Raw genomic sequence first — 12,569 nt, forward strand, 5'->3', positions numbered from 1 at the left:
ATTTCATACATAATAGGAACATGCTTTTTTGTAATGGAAAACTGTTTGAACTTGCAACTTTTATTCTATTGTGTTTTTTATTGTGTTTTCATTATTTTCACCTGTCGATCAGATTGCTGAGATATACATTTTCTTTTTCTTGTGTGGAATAACAGGAAAATGGACATTTTTTGTTAGCAGGTGTTCTTGGAATGTCTTTTCTTTGAATCATAGGCATGGTTATTGGTTGTGTTTTTTGCTACAAAAGTGAATGCTGATATGTGATTACACTGAATAGTTCACTTCACTGTAACCTTAAGCTGCAGAGTGAGATATTAGCTGTTCAGGTTTTCTTCTTGGTTTTGTTCCTTGTAGTCCATTCTGTCATCATTTTCTGAAGATCTCTTCTTTTACATGTTAGTAATGCAAAAGAGAATTTCCACACTGCAGGCTATCTAAAACAAATGTCCTAACTGATTCAAACATAAATATTTGTCAATAGTGGAAGTGGAGAGTTGAAGTTGCAATGTACAATTCTCTAGAAGTGATTCCCAGTGACCACGTAAGGGATTTCTAAATTCTGCCTATAGTTGGTTACACAGATTAAGGTAAATTAGGGGACCATCCTAATTTCCAGTTAGTTACAGGGTGTGCTTGGAAGTATTACAGCTCGGTTAGGAAGTAATAATATTTCAGCAAAGAGATTGACATAAAAAAAACATTTTCAATTAATCAAAATGTCAAAAATTGTGCTTTTTTTTTTTTTTTTTTTAACGTACTGCATTTACCATATCATGGTTAATGATGATCTTTCCACAGGTGTATCGATCAAATGGCCCTGATGGTATAGCTGGAAGAGGTCAAAGGGTTCATATGCAGCTTTGGGACACAGCTGGTCAGGAAAGGTGAGAACACAATTGAGACAAGGGCATAACTACAGCTATAGTGGGTCCTGAGACCCAGAGATATTGGGAACACAGGTTGGCCAGCTATCTGAATTTACACTCGCAGAATGTAGCTAATTGTTCGACATGTAATTCATGTTATACAGGTCTGTATAACAGGAATGCACTACTTTATGGAATGGCATATGATGAAGAGTCAATGTCTCTGCATTTTTTGTCTTCTAGTGAGCACAATGCTGGTGCATCAATTTCTGTGCCACCTTTTTTATCTCCTTAATTGTGCAAAGTGAGCAATATTTGCTTTTTTCATTATTCCTGTTTGGGTAAATGTCTAATGCCAAATCCAGGACAATAGTTACCAGTGTGGAACTGGGAACTACTTCCCCCTAAAGGGCCTGTTTATATAAAAAATAAATGCTGTTCTGAGCTTTCCTGGCCATGTAAACATTCTTCAGCCCCATAATGGTAGAGGTCAGGAATGTGGGAGCCTTGGCTGCAGGTCATGTCCAAGTGGCTGAACAAGTTTTTAAATTTTTACTGAATGTGGAAAACACATTTTACCTGTATGCATATTACGCTCTGAATAACCAGAGACAGCAAATTCTAAAACTACAATTGCAATTGTGTCTTTCTTTACTCTATGAACTTATAAAGTGAATAATTTACTAGGTTACCATTTCTGCTTCAAGTAGTCCATTGTCAAAGCTTTTTTTTTTTTTTTTTTTTTTACCAGGTAGAACCTTCTTTGTGATTAGTAACACATTAAAATTCCTTTAATTCACTAAATGTTACTATTAGGTTCCAGATTTAAACAAAATACAATATACAATTTATGTTTAGTTCTTGTTGGGCACTATATAATATAATATAGGGACAGCAATTTAGTCCTAAAGCAATATATTAAAAGCATGCTGCAACCTATGAAAAATACATAATATGCTTGAAAAGACCATGCAAAATATATTCATAGCCCATAAATTTGACTGCAAAATGAAATGCACATTATGTGCTGACAAAAAAGTAATTTGTGTTAACTGAAGGCACATAGTAAAAGTAATGTTCAACCATGTGAACAAATACATTCTATAGATTTTTAGATTTGATCCTAATTTAAATAATTCATCATGTTTGAATAATTGACACATAAAACGAATAGTGTCATAATTTCTATAATATAAATGAATACAAATGTTGATTAGTACACCCTACATTTAATAACACTTAAGATTTATGAATTTAGAATTGGATGTACCAGGTTAGGCATCAACAAGAACCTCCTTGGGGGGTTTAAGGAATACTGCGTTCAAGGGTGCAGTGTTCCCTTTTTCCATTACCATGTCTGGTATCATGCCAGGAAGAAATTTTTTAGGCTCTTAAAAAGATGGTTGTGAGTCTGGCAATAGGCCTAAAACACATAAAAATGAATTTTAAATAATCTACTGCACATTAAAGAAAATTTATATGTGGTGTAAATTCAAAATTTGTCCAGAACTGTAACCCTAGTATTCCAAGAACCTTAGAATGTCTTTGTGGGGTCTGAATGTGAATCATGCAACATTTGGTTACAAAGTACATCCATACACAATCAAAAAGATTTTTAAACTACCAACAGTATATAGGTTATCCACTTTTTTCCTTGTTATGTGTTTGAATGCAGAATTGTTGACTAATTCTCCCCAAATTTGTTATGGTGTCTCAATTGATATATTGAACTATTTTCTCTATGCTTGCTTGTTTTTCTGTTTTTTTTTATATTTATCTGTTATATTGAGCCTATATTGTTTATATTCTTGTAACCCTCCCTTTTTGTATACTTTAAATTGTATATTCTATGTAAAATCTAATAAACACTAATTGACCCACAAAAAGATATTTAACTTGTATGGGCCCAATGACAAAAAAACACTTTTCTGTCCAAAAAGGTCTTCAAGACTAGTCAAGCTACAGTTTGGGATTGCGTCTTTGTCTGAGCAGCTTGCAGTTATTGGATAGTTATAAATCATATCATGGCTTGGAAAGAAAAAAAGGCCATGGACTGGGTTAAGCTGCGTACACACGTCAGATTTTTATCGCCCGATAATCGGCATCGGCCAGATATCGGGCGAAAATCTGGCGTGTGTACAGTCGGCGTCGTCCATCGACGACCGATCCTAATGAAAGGGAAGGGGGAGAGCACGCAAACAAATCACATATTTTATTTTAGGTATTTAACAAACCTGCTGCAGTAAAAATGCATTTCAAGAACGGAGATTTTTTTGCAGAACTTGGCCTTATTCTAGTGTCGGCATGCTGCATACTGTTACCTCTTCTGTATGTTCTGCTGTCAGTATTTGTCATTCATAGAGATATTGTTACAATCTAGGAACTGTAAGGACTACTGAACTGGATGTTACAAAATAGGATGCTGAAATTCCGCACAAGTGACATTGCTGTCCTAATGAAATGGCAATACCATATTCTCCCTCATTATGAGGATGCCTAGTAAATATATTTTTAGCTTGCACATGTGGCAAGGTGGGGTACCGGCAGCTTGTCGGCAACTTTAAATAGTAGGTCACGACAAATAAACACATTCACGTTTTCACAAACTTTCCCTGCTGGATGCTGAGACCGTGGTGCCTCTGCTGTACTGAAATCACAAACGGTGTTGTAAGTCCTATCTGGTCCTGTGCTTTACTGCAGATCACATACTCTCTAAACCTTTTCACAAGGTAAGCAGACTATTGTGTTGTCCAGTAGGATTGGACACATGTTGAAATTTCAGTGTTTTTGTTGGCTCACTACAACATGTTAAGGCAGAACTACTACACCTGTAAAACAGGTTTTTATTGCTTAGGGGCATGCTATGCAACTTCAATATAACAAGGAATAAAACAACCTGAGGAAGCAAATCTTTACCTTGCATACTGAAGTTCAGACAAAACCAGAGCAGATTTAAAGATCTGTGTGATTAGATTTACTTACTAGATGTGCCTTCTTGTGGGCAAAAAAAATTTGAGCCGGGCCCATTCATGTCTTAGAATAGCCACCAATGGGATGTTGTGTTCCCGAAAGCCGTGGGTGTCATTGCGTGAGAAGATCTCCCTTCTCTTGTGACTGTTGATTGCAGGTCTAATTGGTTACCTTGTTCCGTTCTTTTTAGTGAGAAAGTGGAAATATTGGACCATCACCCAGAGAAGAAAGCAGAAACGAGCTGTAAAAATCATTAATGGTTTTAGACATTTAAGTGTGTCCCTGGGGGCAATCCTGAATCACCCAATCATTGCTGGAGTCTTGCAGAGGGCTTTAAATCTATTTAGATGAGAAATACAACAGATCTAGAAATGTTGCTGTTAAATTTTTAGGCATATGAATAAATCTCAAAATCAAAGAAAACCTAGCATATCTGTATATTTAATATTAGATACATACATGATTTACTCCTAACCTGGGTTTCTATACTCAATGATGCCACTAACACACTGCAGTGACAACAAAAAAAATTTGAGCCGGGCCCATTCATGTCTTAGAATAGCCACCAATGGGATGTTGTGTTCCCGAAAGCCGTGGGTGTCATTGCGTGAGAAGATCTCCCTTCTCTTGTGACTGTTGATTGCAGGTCTAATTGGTTACCTTGTTCCGTTCTTTTTAGTGAGAAAGTGGAAATATTGGACCATCACCCAGAGAAGAAAGCAGAAACGAGCTGTAAAAATCATTAATGGTTTTAGACATTTAAGTGTGTCCCTGGGGGCAATCCTGAATCACCCAATCATTGCTGGAGTCTTGCAGAGGGCTTTAAATCTATTTAGATGAGAAATACAACAGATCTAGAAATGTTGCTGTTAAATTTTTAGGCATATGAATAAATCTCAAAATCAAAGAAAACCTAGCATATCTGTATATTTAATATTAGATACATACATGATTTACTCCTAACCTGGGTTTCTATACTCAATGATGCCACTAACACACTGCAGTGACAACACTTAGTTTTGTATTTATGGTGAAGAAGCTGCTTTACCCAAGGACAGAAAGTGAGTTAAGCCTACAGAGCAACTCTTTCTTTGCCATACCATAAGAGAGGTGTTCAATAATCCACAGAAATAAACTGAAAAGGGCTACCAACTCTAACACTACCCAATATTTACAAGGGCACATAAAGCTGCGTACACATGTGTAATAATTGTTGTTGGAAACAAACGATTATTGACCAATCGTTCAATAATCACTAACAAAAAAAGTGCACAACGACAAGCCAATGACGCTGTTGACCAAGGAATGTTGCTGGAAACGAATGAGAGTCCTGGCAGATCCATTTGGGCGACGATTGTTCACTATCTATTGTCTGTACGGTCGCTCAGTGATCGTGGATGGTTCTGCAGTACACTTTCTCCGATACACATCACTTCCTGCATCGTTCAAACGATCGTATCTAGTGTGTGTACACTATTGGTGGGTTAAATTTGAACTATATGATCGTTCAAAATAATCATTGCTCTGTCATTAGTCATTCGTTTTCCAACAATTATTGAACTTGTGTACCTAGCCTTTTTTTTTTTTTTGTTTGTTTGTTTTTGCTTTTTGAATTTGTACAACAAAATGCTTGCACTAGTTTGTTTAACAGAAAAGCAAATACATACAATTAACAAAATATAAAGTTGGTATTTACGTACATTTTAAACGCACTACAAAAGGGTGGAAACCAGAAAGAGGTATCGGTAGTATGAGGGTGATGAATGAATGCGCATATACTGACCATCTTCCTTTTACACAATTAATGAGCATCCTCTGGTTGCACAAAGCAATGTGGCTGCAGGATGTTAAAACTGCTAGAAAGGCCTTCATCCCTCTCTGTACGCAAGCTTTATATTTACATTTATTTTACTGTAAATGTTTTTACACATAGGGACACAAAGGCTAATTTGCTTTGTGAATGTTATATTTGCTTATTGTACATATAATTTACTTTTATAATTTTAATTTTCTTTTGCCACGATCTTGCCAGGAAAGTAGAGTGTGTTTGTAGTTGCAATTTTTTGAGTTATGGAATTCATCCGAAGACATTGATTTTGCAAGTACAGCTTTTTATACTTGTAATATTTAATGTGGACTTAACCTCCAAAAAAAAAAAAAAAAGAGGTCCCTGGGAGGTAAAGTTATTAGACAAAAGGGACCTTCATCTTCCCCCAATCCTCTTCAAGATTTCAGGTCTTCAAGATTTCTGCCTTCTTCATGATGGACTGGATGGGGATGATTTATGAGTATTTCACTGCGAATAACTATGAATAAAGTAATACTCGTAGCTCTGGCTCAGGTGTCAAAAGGATCTCTGGCAGAAGAAACTTCATATTTTTATTTTTAAGCAGATTTCATGGTTTTAGGCCTGAACCAAGGTATTGGCCCCAAATTATTTAAACAATCAGTTTAACAAAAAGTCACATCCCAAAAAATCGAGGATCATGGTTTTAGCCCTGACATGAAATTAATCTAAATTCATGTGGATGATTGGATTCCATATTTGTAAACCGTGGGATAACGTGTTGTATGTGTTTCTTTTTAGGTCAGCTGCAGATCCATGCGTATTGCGAGAATCCAGACATTGTGATGTGTGGAAATAAATGTGATCTAGAGGATCAGAGGGTTGTAAAGGAAGAGGACGCCAAGGAGTTTGCAGAGAAATATGGGTGAGCAGTTCCTTCCTTGTATTGTTACAGCTGATAGACGACTCTGCTCTATTCTGACTCATTTAACTAGACTGCAGGATGCTAATAACATTCTTTATACTTCCTATAAATGGTTCATAAAGATTATTTGATATTTTATATTTAGCTCTTTCCAGGATCTAGAAATTAAATGACATCACAGCATTTATGTTTGACATAAAAAGGAAGATACAAGGAGTGTTTATTATTTTCTTACCTGCATTATAACTCTCCTCTCCTTCTCCTGTGTCACTGTCTGTATCTGTCTGTCATTTGTAACCTCTATTTAATGTAGTGCTGCTTAATATGTTGGTGACATATAAATAGTGTTTAATAATAATAATGTAATATATTTTCATCTTGTTATGTATCAAGTACTTTTATATCTTTAAGTCTCGTTTTGCACAGTTTTAGCTCAGCGGTTTGATTTTGTGCCATTAATGTGTAAACCAGAACACATCTTTTTACTGCTTTTTGCGGCCATGTTTCATATTACATTTACTGCCATCTTGTGGACAGTCAGTAGAAATACTTTCAAAAAATTCTGTTCTCTAAATGTGCCTGAATTAGTAATGTTCTCCAAGGCTGGAAAGGATACACTTTCATAGGTTAACCTGGGTGATCCAGCAAGCCTGGAATGGATTTCTTAAGTCATTTGCTATTTTTTAGCAAATGTTTTCCATCCTCGACTAGATCTATTCCAGTTTGCTGGAACCACCCAGGTTCACTGATGAAAGTATATCTTCTCCAGTCTTGGAGAGTTTTATTAAATAACGTTCAATGTGAAGTAAAAGCTTGAAATAAAGATGTGATTTGCTGGTACACACATTTTAAACACCACCACAGTTCTTATTTCCATGCACCTACAACTTTTCAAAGTGCCAATCTTCTCAGTATTGGTATTCAGATTTAAGACTTTCTGAACCTAATTAGCAGGTAACTTTTCAGAGCTTTATTGATACAATCTCCTACTGGAGTTAAATATTATACTTCCTACATCAGATGAAATTTATTTTATTCAGTTCTCTGTGAAAAACTGTGTCAAAACTCCAATACAAAAAGTTATGACAGGTGGACAGGCTTGGTTACACAGGTATCTCATTCATGGAGTTCTAGGGAGATTAGAAAAAAATGAAGCTAGAGAAGTTGAACTTTTCAGCACCCATCCAGAGTTGATATTTTTGATGAATGAGTCAAAACTATAATTATATGTAGAGACACACAGATTTTAGTTTGACTGTATTTTTTTGTTCCTCTGCTTCTCTGCCTAATGCTAGGAACTGAAGGTATTTTCTAATAGTTTGGGTATGGCCTGTCATATGGTTCACTTTCTGTGAAGATATCAGGACAGGGAATCTAAAGCCAATAGTGTGAGCTACAACTTAGTGACATGTAGCTTACACATTATATATTTGCTCCCCGCTGCTGAATTTTGTGGTGGGGGTGCAAATGGATCTGTTGAATAAGGCTGAGGGATGCTTTAATAGAATAGGAGAACCTGTAGGCTGAGTTCCTTTTGGATGCATGGTAGTGGCACAGATGTCACTCACATGCAGCAAGCATGAAGCTTATGACGTCTGACCTTGATTTTAATGCTTGTTGGGCCATAATGGTGTATAGTCAGATTGGAATTCAAAAGAACAATGGTGGCCTCCATGTTTTCTTGGCACAGGTTCCTTTTGGTGGTAAAGAAGCCTTCAGTCAATATGTCCAGTAAAAAATGCCCCTACTGATTTTAGAACTCCCTACTAAAGCAGATTAAAGTTGTATGTCTTTTTCATTCCAGTGACTATAAAATGTTCCTGTTTGTGTTCTTCCAGAATTCCTTACTTTGAGACCAGCGCTGCAGAGGGAATCAATGTCCATAAGGCAGTGGAGACTTTACTGGATCTGATCATGAAACGCATGGAACGGTGTGTGGACAAGTCTTGGATACCCCAAGGGGTGTTACGGTCCAATGGCCACAGCTCTACTGAGCAGTTAACTGAGGACAAAGAGAAAAACAAATGCGGCTGCTGAGACCACCCCTTACACTTCACCAAAATCAGTAATGCTATCCCTATTTTTTGAACACTGTTTCTGTTCTGAAGTCATGATTTCTAATATACATCCAAGTTGATATTTTTGCAGGCAATGTGTTCTGTTCATGTCATCACTTCAGAATTTAAAATGCATGTCTAGGATAAACCTATTTTCTTTCAGTTTTGGTAAGAGTGGGGAAGAAATAGATCTTTTGTGGTATTTCTGCTATTTGGGGCTCTGTTAGTTATTGTCAGGTTGACAACAATTTGTCCAGAATGGAAAATCTGCAACATGGACACAGGCAGCATTAAGAAATAGGGGGTCATAGCCTTTTCCCTCTCCACTGAAAAATACATAAAAATAAAAATGATTTCTGAATATGTTGCTGTTGCAGATTTTTCCTCTCTTCATATTTGGTGAAGATGTCAGACACATTAGGTCTCTAATGAATCCCCAGACAACAGCAGTAAAGAACCAGCAGGGGTTCTATTTCTTCCCTAGCTTTTCCTAAACAAAAGAAAAAGTTGTGGCTAGACATAAGCATTGATGTTACATTTTGATGTTTTGTTTCTGCAAGGTGCAATATAGCTTTATTTGCAAACACAAGACAATTTTATTCTTACCGTATACTAGGGGCCCCGTTGCCCCATGTTAGAATTTATATTTATTGTGGCATCTTTTAGAAGTACAACATTTTCACTCTTTCTGTAGTTCAGACTTCCCAACATGACTTACATCAGTCCCTTTTTTTAACTGTGCACGGCTGTTAATGCATAAATTATATATACGATTTCTTATGTTTCAACAGGAATTTAGGGCAGAATAAAAACCAGCAAAAATTCTTCAGGGCTGGTGCTAAGCGATGACTTTGTTTGTGCTTTTTGGGACCCTTTTGGGCAGAGACAGTTCCACATTGGTCCTGGTGAGACATGCTACCACACAAGAGCTCAATATAAAAAGATGAGTTGGAAATATTCCATGAATCACAATCACTATCTTTGTCCACTCTTCTTTCGGTGTTAATTTGGTTGGGGGTTTTTTCCGTTCCTTTTTTTTCCATTGATTGATTAGAATATACATGGAGATGTTCATTCCTAGCTGTATGTGATGCTAAAATGTCAACCTTCCTGCATGCATTCATACTTACCATCTCAATCATTGGATTTAATTAAGTGAATGTACTTGAAATTTTTTTAAACTATATTTTGTAATGTGGTTTATAAAAACATCTTGAACTTGCTTTTGTACTACTTTTAAACCTGCAATTTTTATTTATTTGTAGAGAATCAATCCAGGTTCCCTATAAAGGGTAAAACGGAGATGTAGACAGTTATATGAAGGCCTCATAATGAGTGAGTTCAGCAGGTGAATGTTGTATACAATGCTAATAGCTTCATACACACGTCGGACATTTGCACGTCTTGGATGAGAATCTGGGGTGTATAGTTGTTGCTCAAAGTCGTTTGTTAATCCGCCACGGCGGATCAATAGACAATGATTGGGAATGACCTCTATGCATGCCAATGGGGGAGAGCAGAACAGGGTGTTGTTCTCTTGTCCTCCCCTCTCCATAGCACAGAATAGGTACTCCGTGTACATTCATATATCTGTCCCTGTAAACGATCATCAACATTGTTACCAGTGACAAAAATCCTAGTGTGTATGTAGCCTTTATTTCATTTTCAAATATCTTGTTTCCCAAACAGTAGTTCAGAGTAAGCCATAGCTATACAAACAGCTTTATACAGTTGGTTTTTTTTTTTAAATGCTAGAATATTGTTTTATCCATTTTGTTTCCAATCCTTAAATTTGAAACAATTTATGTCCTCTGTGAAAGTGGCCAAATGAGAATTAGAAAATTCCTGTTGATGACGGTCATGACACATCTGTACCATATACAATAAATTAATAGAATCTGAAGATATGTGTATGAGCATTTGATACATTTATGATACATTTCATACACAGTTGACTACAAGCATGTTAGTAAACTTGATCACATGACTCTAGTTTTCTTGCAAATCCAATTAAAATGTAAATAGAAAATTAAAATGGAAACAATAGTCTTTATTTCCTATAGAACAGGCTGGGGTGCACTGAATCTTTGACTGGCTCCACCAGCTTCTGTGTGACAGGTAATGCACAGATCTGAAGTCCCACCACAGATGGAGAGGAGTGCATGAATATATTTGCCATATTCTGCCAAAATAAACCTTTTCAATCAAAATACTAATATGCTAGTATAATTTGGGGTTTACATCCTATGTTATGCTTGGCCTTTGCAGCCTGAATTTAGGATTAAGGTATACTATGTCAGAACATAAGCTTGGATCCATTGGAAGGTCTGAGTTTATGCTGGCAATCTATAAGAAAAAAAGTATATCTATAGATAGGAGCGTGACCAGTACCATGCACCTGTTTGCCATAGCCCTTGTATGGGAACTAATAACCAATATCAGCTTTGTCTGATGAAAGTTGATTGGTGACTGCCTTTTACCCCCACACTATTGCAGATCGCACAATCTTATCCAGGAGATCCCAATACATTTGCCATTCCTGCTAGGGTTCTGTATAGCAAATATCAAGCTGAAACTTGAGGTCGTGTACTGATCTACATCTCTGTTTTTATGTTGAGCAACTGTTTTCAGACATTGTTCCCAGTTATTTGATACTTTCCGAATCATGTTATGTAACACAAGGTTCCTGCTCTTGAGAAAATGTTGATTCTGCTAAATATAGCAATTCTTCTGCAGAATAAAATCAATGTGTGCCTTTTTATAGCAGCCATCCAAAGGGTATGAGTGTTTTCAGTTTCCGCTGTGCCAAATTAAACATTTTGTCTTCAGTTACATTCTGAGATGCTAAAAGTGTTGTCTGTGTACTTGTAAATGAGAATGTTTAGCACAGCTGATATCTCCTATTTTACCAGGCTCTGTGCCATCCTGACTACCAGATGACAAATATGTATTCCATTTTGTAATGGTCTGAACATAAAATTTCAAGTGAGATTTTATACCTAAATGGCATATTTTTGATGTTGTGTATATTGTCTTTAACTAGATGTTTTACAGATGAAGTATATGAAATTCTGTTATTAAATAAAGATATATCTTACATTATTATTTTTGGTCTGTATTTTCTTACTTGGGGATTTTCCTAGGCAAGTCTTGTTTTTTCTTTATGTAAAAATATTATTTCTCAAACTCATCACTTTCACCCTGGCAAAATACAACCATGAAAGTATGTCATTAAAATGTGGGGATCACAATGGCATCCTTCCCTTCCTACCATAAACACAAAGATGAAAAGTCTTGTGGACAATATACCATTTTCTTACTTCTAAGTGAATGAGGTCGCATGCATTACTTGGCACCCTGCCTCCTTTTGGTTAAAATGCCTGTAACCATACTAACTGTTGATGGATTGTTTGATTTGGCAGGGAACTATTCTTCAATTGGAGCAGTATTCCGGTAAAAGAGAATGGGACTTTTAATTTCTGAGATTGGGACATTTATCCTAAGCAGTGTAGCATCAGTCCCCCAGCTCATGACTGATATATATACACAGTGAAGTAAAGATCTTCATACAATATGGCCAAGGCTGAAGAAAATAGACTATCATGGGAGAACCTGGGTGATCCAACAAACATGGAATAGATTTCTTCAAACTCTTTTGCTATTAGTTGGCAATTGTTTTTAATCTTGGACCAGATCCATTTTGGGTTATTTGGTTCACCTAGGTTCTCCCATGTTTTCAAGTCTTGAGGAGCCTTAATCAGGCCCATTGTGACCGTGGTTAGGCTACCCTTAAAAAAGAAAGGACATATTGCACAACCTGGTACTTTTAGTACTTAGGTTCTTCAGTGTCTTCTACTGGTTATGTATGGGTAATTGCATTCATGGAGCAGATTAAGAGCGGGTCAGAAGTCCAGCAACTGTTGCTATATCTATGGATCCCTTTAGCGGTCATGGAGTATTATTTT

General features: G+C 36.5%; 1 protein-coding gene across 1 annotated transcript in view; it reads left to right on the forward strand.

Moving 5' to 3' along the window:
* The window catches only part of RAB27A (RAB27A, member RAS oncogene family), a 47,053-nt gene extending 35,347 nt beyond the window's left edge, over positions 1-11,706 (forward strand). The window contains exons 3-5 of the mRNA XM_072399097.1: positions 799-884; positions 6,368-6,547; positions 8,386-11,706. Of these exons, the coding sequence (XP_072255198.1) occupies positions 799-884; positions 6,368-6,547; positions 8,386-8,584 (465 nt within the window). The 3' untranslated portion in view covers positions 8,585-11,706. The remainder of the gene's footprint in view (positions 1-798; positions 885-6,367; positions 6,548-8,385) is intronic.
* The last annotated feature ends 863 nt before the right edge of the window (positions 11,707-12,569 follow it).

Source organism: Pyxicephalus adspersus, chromosome 2 (genome assembly GCF_032062135.1).
Source record: "Pyxicephalus adspersus chromosome 2, UCB_Pads_2.0, whole genome shotgun sequence".
Taxonomy (NCBI): domain Eukaryota; kingdom Metazoa; phylum Chordata; class Amphibia; order Anura; family Pyxicephalidae; genus Pyxicephalus; species Pyxicephalus adspersus.